This window comes from Neolamprologus multifasciatus, chromosome 22, assembly GCF_963576455.1.
Source record: "Neolamprologus multifasciatus chromosome 22, fNeoMul1.2, whole genome shotgun sequence".
NCBI classification, from domain to species: Eukaryota; Metazoa; Chordata; class Actinopteri; order Cichliformes; family Cichlidae; genus Neolamprologus; species Neolamprologus multifasciatus.
The window spans coordinates 17205741-17223830 of NC_140459.1; the positions used below are offsets into that span (position 1 = coordinate 17205741).

Genomic DNA, 18090 nt, shown 5'->3' on the forward strand with positions numbered 1-18090 from the left:
AAGAGCCGAATTCCTCTTTTCACGGACACTGAAAAGAGAGGACGAACTGAACGCGACCTCATTACTGCGGCGTGATGCCAAAATGCAGTGGAATACAGTTTGTGCACAGAATAATGGTGCGTTTCTGACTCCTAGCCATTCTACATCCACACAAGCACGTCTGCAGACGGCATCAAGGTCCTTTATCCAGCCGTTACCTTCAGAGTCTCTACTTTCTCCTCAAACGACCTGAAGGTTGGTGCGTTTCTGTGAAAGGAAAAAGACAGAAGACAGAGAGGAGAGAAAAAAAAAAAAAAGATGACTGAAGTTATCACACATAATCACACCCAGACGAGATGCAGACACGTCTTCCTTTCAAAAGGAAAATAGAGCAGGACACCCACTGCAAGCACCGCCTTTAAAGGTCATGTTATCTGATACTCGATACACACAATGCGGGATTTTCTAAAGTGACCCCATTCTTCTCTGTTCAGCTGAGAAAGTGCTAAGAGGGCTTGTTTTTCATGCAAACACACAAAGGGAATACAGAGCGAAGAGGGCGAGAGGACAGTCTTCCGAAAAGCCTCTCGTGTGCGTGCGCTCTCGAGCTGAACTTTCGGATTCACCGGGAGAAATTTTTGATTATATTTACAGACCAAATAAGAAATAAACATGTGTTACATGTGTGTGTGTCCAGGTTTTGTGACAGCAGAGCCATATTTAGGGCAGAACTTTCTTTCCAAGTGCAGAAAAACAAAAAGCAGGCGAGCAGTTTGTGCAGGTGGGCGTTTCCCTGCATCTTCATATTTTCTTCTTCTTTTTTTTTTTTAGATTTCTGTTAAACCTCTGAGCCTGACGAAACAGCAGCGGCCTGGCGGAGCGAGATTATTAAAGCTGCAGCTTCACTGATAGCAGATAAAGTGGCTTTCACCAGCGGTCTCTCGGTATTATTAGGGTACGCTGTCAGGTCTTATTTTATTTAACAGGAAACACGCTCTTCTGTCTGTCTACTGCCGCCCACAGACACTGAGCAGCCTCCAACATTCACACGGACTGGTTCGGGTTCTCTTACCTCATGACGGGCATGCTAGCCGAGTGCTGCAATGACTTTACGCTATCCGACAGCATTATTGAGGAGAAAAGAAGGAAGTGTTAGTGGTCATCTTAGCACAGCGGCAGCAGAGCATGCACAGAGCGAGAGAGCACAACATACAGCACAAACCCTCATTTATTCTACCGAGTGCATAAATCCTATAAATCCCACTTTATCCAATTAAGATTGATTGTGTATTAACACAGCGGGTACGTGTTAATCCTGTGAGTTATGGGTGAGTATCATGTCATCAAACGCACGCACACACAAAAGGACAACACATGCACACACACACACACACACACCCTTCTGACCCCTGTCAGGCCCTCAGTAGCCCTCACCCCCCCATGGCAACCAGCCCCGAGTCTTTGAGGCTGCTCTTCTCAGCACACTGCAGCTTTGAGAGGACTAATAATCTTGTTTGCGGCTCAGTAATCCAGAGAGAAGGATGACAGGGGAGGGGAGACACACTAAGACACGAGAGGGAGGATCAACAAGAGATACATCTCAAATGCAACAATCTGCTGTTGATTTTTTTTTTTTTTAAACCGGGTTTAATCAGGAATAATTCACAGGAAGTGCTGCGTTTGGTGCTCTGAACGCACAGTTTGACACCTAACCCACCGGAACATATGCCCTTTAATAAGAAGCTGGTCAAAGTGGTGCAACAGGCTAATTCGATTTAAATAAAACACCTTAGTGCATAAAAACACCCCTGATTTCAGTTCATTCTGCAGAATTTGATTAAAAAAAAAAAAAAAAAAAAACATGCAGGAAAATGTCCAGGTTATTCATGCAAATTGAAATCGATCAGAAGAACGACCCCTGCAGTCCCACATTCAAACACATTTCACAAAGATGGTATGAAAAGAAAAAAAAGATTTATTTCTCCTTTAACTGGCCTTAAATAAGTGAGCAGTCTTACCTAACTTTATTAGATGTATAGTGTGACCTGCAAAAGCCAAGCAATGCTGTAAGTTACTCCCACTTCTGCTGTTTCCATGCTGATTATCGCACGTTTCTCATTTGTTTAACACAAACAAAGGCAGAATATGGATATACAGGAGATATGGAAGCCACTGCTTATGCTTTAAACAAAGATGTGTTTCATGTGGGCCTGCGGGTGCGTTATGAACGGAAGCAGGCGAGCTGTCTCACACTGTCCCCAGTTTTAAAGTTGTCACCTTAAAAACAAACTCTGAATCATGTTAAAAAGAGTTTTGTTAGTGGTTAGTAAAGAAAGACAGGAGTGTGGTCTCTAAAACGCTGAGGAAGGACAGAAGGAAAAGAGGAGCTCAGGCCTTCTAACCGCTACAGGAACACATTTCTATCACATGTGATATGATGGACAGGTGCAGCACAGCGGAACCATTTTTACTGTGGCTTTTCAAAGGATTACAAAATATGATTCGCTGACATCTCCCCGTCTGACTCACCTGACATCCTCGAGCTTCCGGGTGATGGCTGAGCCCATATTTGTGAAAGCTGCTGTAGCCTTCAGACTGGCCTGAGACAGAGTTTCAGAAGTCCTCCTATAGCTGAAACAGAGAGAGAGAGAAAGAGGAGTGATGGGCGGCCAAAAAAAAAAGAAAAAAAAAAAAGGATATGAGTCTGATGAAAAGAGACTGAAGGATCAAAGCCTGAAGAGACACGTCAAGGTCAGAAGTAAACTTCAGTGTCTTTTTCATTTTAAAGAAAAGCGGGAGAGCATCAGAATTCTGCTCATTTCCTTCAATGTGAATCCCATCGAACAATTTCAAACAGGTCACGGGCAGCCTGCCAGGAGCACTGACAGCTTTCTCCTCGTTCAGCGCAGAAAGAGCGTTTTCTCCACAGCGCTGACAGTTATCCGTATTTTCAGAGCAATTAGAGAAAACGTGCAGGGTTGATGCATAAGAAAGCTCTCGATCAGGACGGGAAAAGGACAAAAATACTACAAAAAGTCTTTAGCAAACGCTTTCAGTCGGCTGACATGAAGGCATCGTGAAAAGCGCGCAGCTCAGTACTTACGCAGTGGAGGCAGTGACCTCCTGCCAAGTTTTGGTGATGTTCTGTTTCAGCTCATTAAGAGGAGTGATGCCCAGCTTCCTCTTAATTTCAGCCAGCTGCTTGTCTTTGGATGCCAGCACCTGGGACAGAGTCTGGATCTCATCTTCGACCTACACACACACACACACACACACACACACACACACACACACACACACACACACCATATTTGATTCTACATATAAATCTGTACCCCAACATGTAAAGTCTGGCTCATCCAGTATTTGCCATTATAAAAAGACCCAAATTCAAAACACATTTTTTCCAGGTCATAAAACTCCACCATTGTTTAACCGCATGACCGTGGCAACATTTCCAATTTATCTGGAGCCAGTCCCCACAAACACCACCGTTCTGCTGTTACAAATACAAATTATCTCATTAAATCTGCAGTAAATACATTCTTCGACAAATGAGCCGTTTGATCAAAATACTTTAAATCAACTGAACAGAATGACTGTTCTCCAAATAAGTCGTTAAAAAAAATTATTTTTTGAGCCTTTTAGCCTTTATCTGTTAGAGGCGGACAGGACAGCATGGAGCCAGAGAGGGCGGGTGACAGGCAGCAGCAAAGGCCCTGAGGCTGAATCGAACCCAGGCAGCTGCAGAGAGGACCGAGCCGTTAGTACACGGGTCACACGCGCCAGCAGGTCTGGTCCTGGAGCAACAACATTCAGCTGTTTTAAATAGCTGTGAACCGTTTTTTAAGTGAAAAGGCCTGAACTTTGCTTCTCAGTGGTTAAAGAGCATGGCATGTTCCCCCATGCGTGGGCTCTCTCTGGGTACTCTGGCTTCCTCCCACAGTCCATCATGTCAGGTTAACTGATTATCCCAAACTGGGAGCGTGAATGTTTATCTCGCTCAGACCAACATCTCTTCTATTAAATCTTTGACCCCTCCTGACCTTAGCCAGCTCCTCCTGCAGCTCCTGACGCTCTTCCTCTGTCAAGTCGGGTGTTGTTGAGGACGCAGCGCCAACAGATGTCACTGCATCCTCTCCAACCTCTGGGACCGAGTCCGGATGGCCCTGGGAACCTGGGAGGTAAAAAAAAGAAAAGAAAGAAAGAAAGAAAAGAAAACAATGTTTTTTACTCAGCAAGAAGTGCAAAATTTAATAAAGTGATCTCTTTTTAAAGATGCACAGACATGTCTGGTGATTTAACATGTGACAGAGATTAAGGAGTGAAGCTTTCCACAATTCTTCCTGCACAGACCAGCTATACCATCTCCCTCACACACACACACGGCATATAGAGTACAAGCTTGTCTTGGATGTTGATGACTCTGACAGAGCTGTGCTCAGCAGGAACAAGAGCGCATCAATAATACAAAGGACTTTCTAGATGGAGACATCCTCGGCTCAGACAGTGTGAGAGGAGGAGTTGTTGGGATCTGTGAAACAAAAGTACGACACCCAATATGGATGTTCTCGGCCAGAAGTGAGCTGGAATAGGGGAAACAAAAATCTCTCCCTGAGGTCATTATCTTTTTTTGGTATCTAGTCAAATTATTTCAAGGAAGTTAAAGTATAGACACAAAACCCAAAATAGGAGAGTATGAAAAAAAAAAGGAAAAAGGGGAAACCCCAGAGCTGAATAACTCAGTGTGAGGGGAAGAATACAAGAAAAAGGAACTGCTGGAGTGAACTTCATACACATACAGTGTTGTTACCTCAGCGTGGAGGCAGAACCATCACACAAAACAGAGAAGAGTGTAAGTTTCATTAAAGCGTTGGCTCAACCTAACGAGTAAGAGAATTTGGCCATGTGCAATTTTCTCAGCAGACTGGGGTTGTAATAATTATGTAATAACAGTGAAATATATGTAATAGTGCAAGAGTGAAATGAAGACATCAGGTGCAGCTTCTGTGTATTTGAAGCTGCTTATTATTATTTAGGATTTAAAAAGAAAAATTGCATTTGAAGGTGGTCACGTAAGCAGCCAGCAGCCAATTGTTTTAGTTTGACCTGTTCACTGCATGAATATAGGAAATGTTCCTCTCAGTGACTGAGCTGTCAGCCAGCTGGGGTCAGGATTTGGCATAAACAGCAAAACGCACAACATAATTTTAGCTGGTGATACATTTTGTTTCCACACGGAGGCTGTGGTGAAACGCGCAATCTCGCCAAAAGGAATGTTACTTGAAATACATCTTCATCTCCAGCCTCCTCCTCCTACTTCATTCCAAATACTGAGGACTCCCTTTCTCTCTTTCGATGCAGACCACTGTGAAAACGTGAGATGGAGACAGAAAAAAGAGAAGAAAAAAAAAAATCACATAAATCTAGCAGTGCACACTCCCACAAAGACAGCGGGATTGCCTCACGCCGTCTGGAGAGCCGTTAATGAAATAACGTTCCTCTGCCTTCAAAACACACATTATTATCACGAGCTGAGGGAGCCGTGCCATTAATTGCTTCTCCTTTTACATTTAATTAACGCCAGGGGACAAGGCGAGCGGATTGGACACCTCACAAGTGCAAATATTTATATGTCAAAACACGCTTTGGCGAGAGAAGTGAAAATCCGAGGCAAATCGTTTCGACGAGGAAACGGAGATGGGCATTATGGTAATCAGGCAAAAAGAAGCACAGAGGAAATTCTCATTTAGATCTCAGTCCTGAAACCACCCCCTCTGTTCCTGTGGGGTGTTTCACTTCATCTGCCCTTAAGCTCTTTTCCACTCTCTTTTGAATTTACCCCCCTCTTCTTTCTACTAGTGATACAGCACTGACACCATATATGCAGACAAACCTGCGTACTACAACATCACAATTTTGCAATAGACACTTCCTGTTATAACGGCTGTGCTTCAGCCAGATAAAGAAAAAAATAATACACCACCCTTTTTTAAATTTTAGTACACATAATGTTTTGATAACCTACAATATGCTGCCCAGGAACTCATTTTCTTCAAGCACATCGGGTTATGTAAAATTCTGGGCACCTCTGTAAATGTCTTGTAGGTGTGTTTCCATCAGTAGGTGCTAAGAGCATGAGAGGAAAAAAAAGAAACAAAGGGAGAGTCAGAGAGAGAAACAAATAGAGAAGTTTATATGCGAGTGTAGGCAGAAGTTTGGCTTGCGACATCAAACTGCATACTCACCCACATCCCTGCCCAACCTCTATGGTTTGAGCTCATTTCCTCTTAACAATCCTGCCCTATGAGCACCCAACTGTGTGTCTGTCAGTACTGTAGCAACGACGAAGACGTGCACTTAAATAGAGACCACGAGCTTTTTGATTGTCCCTCTTTTCCTGTGATAACGACCCAAAAGGAAAGCAGCGATGCCGCCTAGTCATTGACTAGCGGTAACCACGCTAATGCAGCTTTCATAAAGGGCCAGACGACACACCAATAAACATGGAAATCAATAACGTTGTATTACACAACCAGAATGTTACGAAAGAATAAGACGAGAATGACAGTGTGCATAGGAAGCTATTTGTTCACCTCATTTGAGTTATATCAAACTTAATCCTTGCACACTTTTGTGTGTGTGTCTGCACACAAACAGCTCCAAACATGACGAGGAACATCCTTTAAGATTTTCCATCTCTCTCTCTCTGTCAAACTTATTCTCATAAATACGACCTACCTCAAACGCCTCATGGAAATTTCATCAATTTTGCACAGAGGTTTAATTGGACTCAAGAGTGAATTAATACTGTTAGTCAAAGGTTAAAGGTCACCGAGCACACTGTCAACCATAACCAATTAGAAGGAAATTTAGCATAAATGCTCAGCAGGGTAAAATGATGACATTTAATATAAAAGCGGCAACTTGACTGATATGTGCGGTTTTTTCTGAAATCGTGGTGCCTAAAATATTGGCCACCTTATTATGTAAACAAACACGCAAGCGAACACGACAGGAAATGTGACAGTCAGCGATCCGGATACCAACAATCAAAACTCTCCTATTAAGGAAATACTTAGAATTAGAGCTTGTATTAAAAGAAGCATCCAGCTGCGTCGAGGCACTAAACCCATTCTGTGTTATTTGCAACTTTCAACAGTGCTAGCGTTAAAGAACTTGAGGCATAAAAACCTCAGCATGAACAGAAACTACGAGGACCTGGGAACAGTAAGACACATGGAGCACGCACACAGCCAGGGAGCTGACGATGTCGTGACAAGGAACAGAGGAAGATGAGGAATTTAATTCACAGGACAACGAAGGGAAGGGCAACAGGTGGAAACACAGCTGGAACAAATCTGAGTAACAGAACAGGAGAAGCAAAACTGAGCATAACACACATGAGACGAGGCACCGTCAAAATAAAACAGGAAGTGACATACACATAGCGACCCAGACGAGGACATGAAAGCTTGACAGTAGGACAGGAGGTAAACGGACACGGAAGCACGTGGCAGAGTGGGGAGACAAATAACATGGAAACAGATACAGGAGACAGAACACAGAGACATGACTAAGACATGGAGAGAGGGAGAGGAAGAAATAAGACAGGCAGGGCAACCTAAGGAAACGCTAAAGACAGAACATAGAGACGCAGACTATGACCAATGGGACATGACAACAAGACTGACATCCACAGGAGACACCGAGGACAGAACACAGGGACGAGACATGAAAGGAAATTAATATCAGACTCAGAGACTCTAGAAAGAACCAAACTCAAGACTAAACCGTACAAAACTAAAACTCTTAATCATCTTCATGACGCAAAGGAAAGAATAATGAATTCACACAAAACTGCACACACTGCTGCCTGTGAGAACTCGTTGGAAAGGCTTAATTGTAAAAATGAGACAAAATCAAAGCACAACTTGATATGGACAGTCTGTACTGGACGTTGCAAAAATGTCACCCAATAACTTATGGTACAAACTGTCCTGTGTACCTCACTCTGTGTCCATCTTGTTCTGTCTTTTTCTGTTTATATCTAACTCGACTGGATAAATGTTCAAAGACAGCGTGATAAAGAGCTGAATAACTTTAAACTACTGCAGCGAATACTTCTCTTTTTCCCCAAAAACAGAAAAACGGACAGTTTTACAGTCATTGCATCCTTATTTTCTACATTTCTAGGAAAAAGAAGGAAAACGCGGAGAGCAGTGAGGGCACGGCGCGCCGTGTGGTACAGCAGCATAATTATGACTGAAGTTTAAAGAGTTATGATGGTCTGAAATCAACACTGAGATCTAGAAACATCTAAATTGAGAGAATGATGTCATACGCATCGCCAACAATCATCATTTGTTCCCTCCCCCTCCAGTTTGTGCCCCCACCCCAAATTCTTCCTGTTCAATGAACCAAACCCATGTTTTGTCTTTTTATCCAGCAGGCACACACGAAAAACACACACCCTTCACTCGGCCTCTCCCTTCTCTCCTTGTGATTACCTCTGGTTTTGACAGCTGGCGAGCTGGGCGGTGTGTCGCTTAAGGCTGGGGAGAGGTAGAGATAGCTGGTGTTGACTCCTTGTTCAAAGTCAAACGGAGAGCGGTATTCCTCCAGAGGGTCCATGTTTTATTCTTTACAGCTTTCAGCGTGTCGCTGGCCGGAGCGACTACCACCTCCTTTTTACCAGCACTACCTAAGCAGAGCCAGCCGAGTGCTTATTGCTGATTGTTTGCATGTGACCCAGGCGCGTGCTGCTTGTGTCCGTTTCCTTCTTTACTAGACATGCGGAGACACACTCGAGTGTCCGAGTGTGTGCATGCACAAGGAAGGAGGTTTTGTATCGGCCCTCAGGTAGTCACAAGGTGAGAGTGACTACAGTGATTCCAATTTCTAAATATCGGTTTCTGTTTTGGGCCAAGGTGTAGTGAGCCCTTTGCTCCCGTCCTGCCGTTAATAAGTTACCTGTCCCCTCAAGCAGCTGTTGTAGCCGGCTCACACACACAGACACACAAAAAACACACCCTCCCACTTCCTCTCCACTATAATCCCAAAGGTCAGTTCTTAGTCCATCCTGCAGACCGTGAGCGCCATCGCTGTCATTTTTGTGTGCCTAGCTGCTGTTGCGATACCGCACGGTACTGCTGTTCCAATACTCTCGGGTTCCACCGCTGTTCCCGCCCTCCCTCGCTTCCCAGCCTGTCAATCGAGGAGGACATGAGAGCGACCCCATTTGTGTGGGCCGGTCATGTGATGTGATTGTGTAGGGGCGCATTAGATGAAAAGCATAATCTGCAGTGTCCCAGATTACAGCAAAGCTCTAATCCAGGGTGGACAGTCCAGCTTGAAGCAGCGGTAATGCTAGTCAGCTAGAAAGGAGAAGAGAGGGTGCCAGAGGCTACGCGAAGTGGTAGAGGGAACAAGTTCTAGATTGTGTACTCACACAAACTGCTTGCCACAATGGCATTCTCTGAACTAGAAAGCTCCTGTAATGCAAGACCTTCATCACATGAAAACAAACTCTTTGAATCGAGTTTTTCCTCGCCTGAAAGCAGACTTTTTCTTTTGCGTTACGACACGGCACAGAGCCGTGACATAAAGCAGGTATTTAGGCTGCACAAAGAGAGGAAAACATAAGTGCAATCCATGTCACATTTCAATCAAACGTGCAAAAAGCAGCGTAGATGGCAACATATTAGACACTGAAGCTTTCAAGGTTGCGTTGAAAAAGAAAAGCAGCACAAGTTTTATGACGATGAACGGACAGAATCCCTGAAAGAGCTCGAGAGCATTGTGGAAGGAGGTACAAAACAAACATCGGCTAGTTTAAACAGAGTGAAGCCGACTCAAAGCAAGATCATATACTGAGTTTTTACTGGTTTGAAACTGAGGTCTGGTGGTTATCAGCTCAGTTACCCACCTAGTAATTTACCTTTAGTTAACAGACGTGTCAGACGAAGACTTTCCTGTTAGCTCTGGACATTTAATAATCAAAAATGTATTTTATATTTAAGCAAATGTGCAATTTGCAGGGGGAGGGGCTACCCAGGCAATCAGAGGGAAAACAGAAAGGGTTATATCAACCCCCTCTTTAAAGAAATGCATTCAAATATATTTCAATTACTACCCTGGTGATTTTCCTTTGGGGAAAGCCCAAAACACTTCAGTAGATTTACAATTTTTTATTTCTTCCCTGATGTATAATAAGTAATCCCAGCAGACTCAACCACGGATGTAAAATTGCCCTAAAATTACTCGATAACATTGGAGAGATGTGCTGCAGCACCGGTATCGAGCAGCATTAAAATTGAAGTGGTAAAGATTTAAACTCTGCAAAGGTATCGCTGCGGGGAAAATTAGCATATTAGTACAGAAATATTCACAAGGAGAATTTAAAAATGATGTACATAAATCACGAGCTCCCTTCAGGCCTGTGCAGCCACCATTCTTCTGTGCAGAAAGCCAGACGTGCATGTCTGCTTGATCCTCTCCAGGAAATGCCTTACATTTAGAGAGAAGGAGCGGTGCTCTCCTGAAAGTATTGAAACACTAGGGGACAAATTCCACGATTAACTAGAGTAAAAAAAAAAAGTTGACATTTTTCCTCCTACATATTTTGTACAACCCAACATTTGAGTCTCTTTAAATCAGTATCTGTGGATAAAGTTAAACACAGCAAGAAAACTCATATTGAAAAAAAAAAGAGTCTTTGATATTAGACCGAACTCATCAAGTTGCTCAGTTTCTGAGGCAGCAAAGCAAATCAACATTTTGCACCACCAACCTTACTGTAAGATACGAGGCTCTTCTGCGCCTTTTAATCCACAGGCCTGATCCGTTTCCTGCATGTTCACAAGGAAACTCAAATTCTGCCTTCTTAGAATCAAAGGCTAGTTTGTGGGAAAGCCTCCCATGTGAATGTTTGCCCTCTCGTTCTCACTGTAGATGAATGCGCTTTGAGCTACCTGCAGACACTGTGGTGATGTTTTTTGGTTGGTCTGCTGTTTGGTTGGGCAGATAGGAAAACGGTTGAAATCTGCACCAGCAGTAGTGACACATTTTCCACTTTCAAACAATTTGGAGATCCTTTTTAAATCCTCATCAGACTAAAACGAATCCAGATTTTTTTTTTCTAAAGCTCTTGGTCTGATGGCATCCCACACGTTAAAAAGAAAAAATACAAATAAAAAAAAAAACACAGCACTTGCTGAATAAGCAGGTCATAGTTATGGTCTGATCTCATTTTCAACTGTAAGCAATGTTTCAAAGACATAATCTTAATGGGATGTACTTATTTTTCTACTTAACTGTACATCAAAGTGATGAACATGTTCATTTTTTCCATTTGAGGAAAACAGGTGACTAAGAGTAACTCAGTATCAAAGAACCCCCATCATGGCAGCAGAGGTATTACAATGATGGTGACAGGGAGATGATGAGTTTCAATGTAACAGCAAACCCTACAGTACACATGACAAGTCTGTAAAATAAGTTGTTGGTCATATAAGGCTAACTAGCATAACACTACAGCTACACTAGACAGGCTCCACAACACAGCTTTTCTATTTAGCAAAGTCAACCCAGAAGTAATGCGTTTGCAGTCGCTCAAGGCAAACTATCAAGCCTCAACGTGCAAACAACAGTCCAATATAAACGTCTCAGTAAATGTACGAACACATTCTCTTAAAACAGTCTAAATGATTAGTATTACTGGCACTTCTTCAAGTATTCCGGCATACAAACAGCCTCCAGTGCTGAGAGTCATTACACATTCACTTGGCGGCTGCAGGTAATATTTCTCTGGCTTCTGTAACTTTGGGATTTCCTGACAACAGATATTTTCCCCTCTCAACTGGCATTTTATGACATTCCCCACAAGTCAGCCACAACATAAACAATAAGAAATTACGTCCCTCAGTAGGTTTGTTTTTGTGACTTTGCATACTCCCAAAAAGAGGAAGTAGTGTTCACAAAGACTTTGTGGTTCACTTTGTGGAAGCCAGACGAGGGACGGGTAATCAGAAGGAAATGTGAAAGAGCTGAAAGTGATTGTTTTGGGCAGAATATGAGCTGAAAGCCTGTATGACGGGGTCGGTTTAGCAGAAAAAAATATTTTCTTAAACTGGGAAGTCTCAGAATACAAATATAGAGGTAAATATGAATACAAGAGGTCCTCGTTAAGATGCAAGCACAAATACTTTTCTACAAGAATCCTTCTGTACTGAAACGGATCGAACCAGCACACTCATTTTTATATCTTAGCAAACAGTATCTCTCTTAGCTAGACTGGACAGGCCTCCCAACATGATGAACTCAACATAACTCCGCAGCCCTCCTGATCAGTGGAGCCCCTAATCCATGTGATACTTGTTAAAACAACACATACAGACACACGTGCACACAAACCAGTACGCTTGTATAGCTATATTATTAAAAATGATGAAAGTCAAGGTCACAAACCAGACATTTTCACAGAATAAGTTCATGCCATTAAAGCATCCCATTTGATTTATAAGACAAACAGAAACACAAATCAACCCCTGCCGCGACTGTGACCGTAAACACAAACAAACAGCCATTTTAGAGCGGCTAATGAAGAACAGTGCACGATCAATTACCTTACTATTCAAAGCAGAGCCTGTCACACGATTAGCCTAAACAGGAATCATGAGACATGGATAACTGTGGATACTTTGACTAGGCCCACAAAGCATGAGATGTGCATGATGGGAAGTGGCTACACCTCAGATGGACACCAATACTGTACATGTGCATTCAATCTAGACTCTTGGCTACACGACTTAAGACAAACATGGAGATGAAAGCTGATTAAAGTTAGTCTGACAGGCTGGAAAAAAAAAATCTCCTCTCGATCTGTTGCTTAAATGTGAAGCAGCTGCTTACAGATGGTTAGCGCACAACTGGAAACAACTGGAAACAACTGGAAACAGCTAAACGACCCACAACACAACTGTACATGAACCATTCAAACTGGAAAAGGGTGTCAATCCTCTCATCTTTCAAACAACGGTAAACACTAAAAATGGGTTGTTTCTCCAAATACAAGGTCTAATGTATGGCAACAGATTAGAAAGCTGTTGCTGTGTGGCCTACTTCCAAAACAGATTCACCATCTTACTCTATTTGCACTACAAATACAGGACATGGTGTATAGAGCAGCATGGTAGTACAGCACATTAAAAAAGTAATGAAACCAAAACTTTCTGCAGTCATTATACATCTTAGCCGGGCTTAAGATGACCAATAAACGCTAAAAGTTTAAGTTTTTCCCTGATTGTGTTACAAAACCTTAAATAACTGAAGTGATGGAGTTTAGATGAAAACAGCAGGTATCGGACAGGAACAAAGGGTCTGCCAAACCTTCTACAGTCATGTAAGGTACCAATTAAAAGATAATGAAAGCAGGGACAGAAGTAACCTGAAATAAAAAAAGAACTTTTGGTTAATTGGGAGTAATAATTTATATCTCTACTGAACTTTCTTTTAAATAGTTTATCAAAGTTTCTGTCTGCAGTCTTTCACTGGAAAGTAAACTACCAGGCAGGTGAGAGTGCTGCTTGGCCAAATCTCACAAGTCGGTGAAAAATTCTCCATAAAGCTGTACTGAAAGTAGTGGAATTTAATGACCTTTGAGTTTCTTTTTCGTTCAGTTTAACAGAGCCTGATCACTGCATTTTACTGCTGAATCTTCAAACAATTCAGATAAATATTAAATGCATTGCATTGTGATGTATATATTTAGGTTAAAAGCATGTTTGCCTGAGTATTCTCTCAAACTTCAGACTTTTTGGACCAGCATAAAGTATCTTATACCATATTTCCCAACGTTTTCTTTCAGGCAACTATCAGGTCCACATACAAAGTTTTCAAATAGACAGCTGGTGTTCCCTTTAATCTTTGAAATGAAATGTGCAAACCTGGCGACACCAACATTCAAAGTTACAGCTTTCAAGGCTACAGCTTCTCACATACATCAAACCCTTCAAAAAGTCCTTTTAAAATGATCTACAACAGCCATGACTGCTGACAGGTGTATTTCTGAGTAGACTTCAAATACTAATGGTTTTGGTAAACACACATCTGGTTTTCACTAAATGGGAGGTCCAGGCCAGACTGACACAGCTTGTAGCCCAATATGACATTTGTTGGCATGACTGAACAAATCATAGCAAACCTTTACATAAACACATGCAGTGTTTGCAGCTTTTAAAGTATGATTTGGATGTGCTGAATGTATTTCCAGCTCAAACGACCGGATCTGCATTACTGGGGTGGGGATGTTGTTTGTGAGAGACTTCCTCTGACAGCTGAAAGCAGACAGTTGTGCATCACAGAAATCTAATAAAGCCAAAAAATGTTGGCTTCTGCTCCTGATCAATCTCATTAGACCGGGCAGCTGAAAAACAACACGGGCTGGTGAACCTGACCACGTCCTTTCTGAACTGATTCAAGCCACAAGCCTGTATGCAGACAATGAAACAGGCAACATTCAAAACAACAATAAAAGTTAGTCTGAAGTACAAAAACTTTCTACAGTCCTTGACATTGACCTGGAACAATATGACTGAGTGAGAAGGCATTTAGGTTCAGGCAAATCAAGATTGACAAGATCATAAGGCACATCTGAGTCAACCACAAATTTCACTGAACCTGAGTTTAAGTGGGAAAAAAAACATTGACTATGGAAAAAATAACATAATACTGCAAGAAAAAGGGAGGACACAAACAGACAAGTTTGTTATCTAAAGGTCATCTGCACAGAGACACACAATCAGGGGAGAGCAGACTCCTTTGAGAGGCACCAGTCAGAGCACTCTCCGACCATGGTCCTGCAAAAAACCTGTTCACCAAGTTATTTGCAAATGCTTTACCTGAATTACTGAAAAAGGATTGAAGCATCTAACCTATGAAACCCTCCCTTAAAATAAATACATAAATAAATAACGTAAAGGGAGGTTATTGTATTGGAGCAAACAAATACTTGTCACTGAGCGTCCTCAACTTCCACGAGGAGGATGCAGGTACAGATGGTAGTAAAATAGAGCTACCATACCAAAAGTCTGACCTTGAAACAAACTTGGCTGCCTGTACAGCAGTGTGACTATAAATTCAGAGAGCACAGCAGTTCCTATGATGATATTTAAGGTGATAAAATTACATCTCAAGAGGCAGATCATTTACTTTTGCTGCCTAGAGAGGTAAACAGACACCACCTCAAGGCTGCAGTAAAGTTAGAGATTGGCAAAGAGTTTCCCCTTTATCTGATAACTATGCAATTTCACTTTCTTGCGATTACTTGTGGTACAGGCCTGTTTTATTGCAGTTTTGATGAACAATAGCCTGTAGTGCAAGTGTGCACAGCCTTAAAAGAAATCTGGCATTCACCTTTTTTCAAAGTGTGTTTTTTAAGGTCACATACAATGACTTATAAAACCACTAAAAGACAAGATATCTACTGGTGCATCCGCTGCACGCACACAGTGAAAAAACATGTCATGTGGGAAGGGAAAACCCTCCAAAGCATACCACAAGAAACCTTTATGAGCAAAGAGAACCCAGATCAAACAGTTACTAAGATACCATTTACTTAAGGATGTGTTCAGGACCTGCAACTCTAATTCAGGAATGGGCTTCACAAGCGTGGCATTTAAAGCCAAGTAAAGCATTCTTTTCTATTGTGTCCACTGGCAGCAACACAGAAAGTGATGCAGAAACACACCTCATTTCTTCTGATATGGAGAAGCACAAATTATCAATCAGGAACCAGTTACATCAATAATTCTGGTGTTCATACGCAACATTTGTTCTGGCTTTCTCTCTCTGCGTTATTAAAAAGGGAAGAAGAAGAAAAAGAAAAAAAAAAAAAAAAACACAAAACACAAAACAACTTTCAACCATCAGAAAATTACTTTTGAGAACCCAGAGGAGGGTGAAGGTTGTTTGTGCTGCAAATTCCAACATGACATTTTAAATTAACAAATAAAACTCAGATGCTTTGCTTCTTTCCACAAGCACTTTAGTGCAAATGAAGTAGAATAAAATAATACAAAGATCAGAGAAGAATGGATTATGCTGTTTATGAGTAAAATCACAAAACGTTGGACATACAAGCTTTTTTGTGTGCAAATATCGACTTTTCTGTACTCCAGCAAAGACATATGGACTTGAGACAGGAGCAGTTGTGTTTAAGTACATAAGAGAGCAGAACAGCTGCTTGATAGGAAAGCAAACGTGCAGGAAGAGGAACGAGGTGAAAGACAGAAATGCAGGTAGAAGACACTCAGGATACCTGTGGTTAACTGAACTGTGCTATAGTTTGGCACGAGAAAAATCAGCAAAACCCACAACTCACAACCACTTTGGCATAGAATAAGAGTTCGTACATTTCAAAATAAAACTTTTTTTTCCAGTGTAAAAAACCATTTGAAAGAGCATAAGAGCACAGCGTGACTTGTCTGAACTAGTTATAGCAGTGCGCTGTCAAACAGGTGTAACCCATTCTTACAGGCTAAGCCGTCAGTTACAAAATATGTTGTTGACTAGTGTTTTACTGCTTTTCTTCACTGCCTGTCAAAGTTTTTAACTCACACAAAAACTGAAAATGTGCGTTTATGGTTTCACCTAATAAGTAATGGGTGGTTTACATGCTGGTAAAAAAAATGAAAATTGTGGCGTGACACCGCACTTCCGTGTCATTTTTCTAGAAATCTCTTGCAGTGGTGCTGCTGAAAAAAGTTATTTTCTTCTTCAAATTCTTCAAACTGTTGTCCGTCGCAAAAATAACTCACTTTATTCGTATGGCGAGAGGTAGCATATGCTCTCAACGAACTAACTCGAGTCACAGCACAAAGTTAGCTAGTCCGCTAACTTTTCTCTAAGGAAAAAGTAGTTTTAAAACATCTATTACGACACTGGCACACGTCGATGATTTAATTACCTTTGTCTGCATCCTCCATTGTCCGTCCAAAGCGTTGTTTCTCGTCGATTTCTACTCAGGGTCCGCAGGTTGTTCACTTTCCTGCTGTGGGTCTTCCTGTTCTCTGCCTCATGTTGCCAGGCAGCCCGCCGTGCGGGGTGGGGTTCGCGGTGACGTCAGCACGCAGCAGTGTAAACAGAAGCAAGCACGTGGATCAAGTTTTAGCCCAACAACAATGCAAAGCAAGGACACGTCATTATTTGTGTTTCTGTTTTGTTTGTTTGTTTTTTTACTGTACAACAAGAGTATGTATATGTATATGTAAAATGTATATGTATCTGCAATAGTGTAGTCGTATATAGAATAGAATAGAATAATAGAATAGAATAATCCTTTAATTGTCCCACAAGGGGAAATTTGGTTGTAACAGCAGCCAAAAAGACAAATATACAAACAAACAGTACACAGGACACGGAACAGAAACATACACAATTTTTCTTACATATTTACATTAAGGACAATGGTTACTATAAACAGAGAGTACTGTACAGTTATTAAATTAAATAAAAATAATTACAGGTAAGAGGCAAACCAGGTTGTAGTGCGAATTGGTTAATTAACTAACTTATTGCAGTTACAGCATTGATGTAAACATCTATGTTTGTTGGGAGCCGTTCAGATTGTACAGTCTGACAGCTGCAGGGAGGTCTGCAGTTCAGCAACATCTACATGCATGGGGTGGGAGACTCTGTCCATCAGAGATGTATATATATGTTGTTTTATTTTTCTTACAGATACAGTGTCAGGTAAAATACGAAGAAGTACGAAGACTATGACACATGCAAACGTGTTGCTTCTGGTGCCAGTCTCAGGCGGCGACAGTTAAATAAGTTTAAAGAAAAGCCAGTTAAATCGGGCTTTTAAATCATTATCATTTTATTTTTAATACTAATAGTGAGGAAAATACTGCTGCTCCACATCATGTAACTCCACCATATACAGGAAGAATGAAATTATATATCAATATCATTTTTTATCATGGCTATTAGTTTCTATTTCTTTTTTGTTTTTCTTCTTTTTGTTTCTTTTTTAGAGTTATATATATTCGGCTAAATATTGTTTTGAACATATCTTTTTTAAGCTCAAACTAACCTCCATTTACAATC

At 41.5% G+C, this 18090-nt stretch overlaps 1 protein-coding gene across 7 annotated transcripts in view; it reads right to left on the reverse strand.

The window, feature by feature from the left end:
- The window catches only part of tpd52 (tumor protein D52), a 20209-nt gene extending 3110 nt beyond the window's left edge, over positions 1-17099 (reverse strand). The window contains exons 1-7 of one of the 7 annotated variants that reach the window (XM_085149817.1): positions 16689-16932; positions 8490-16655; positions 4026-4156; positions 3083-3231; positions 2509-2610; positions 1052-1093; positions 198-246 (exon numbers count right to left, since the gene is read on the reverse strand). In XM_085149817.1, the coding sequence (XP_085005943.1) occupies positions 198-246; positions 1052-1093; positions 2509-2610; positions 3083-3231; positions 4026-4156; positions 8490-8613 (597 nt within the window). In that variant the 5' untranslated portion in view covers positions 8614-16655; positions 16689-16932. The other 6 variants (XM_085149822.1, XM_085149823.1, XM_085149816.1 and 3 more) reach the window with 6 other exon arrangements.
- Positions 17100-18090: the final 991 nt, after the last annotated feature.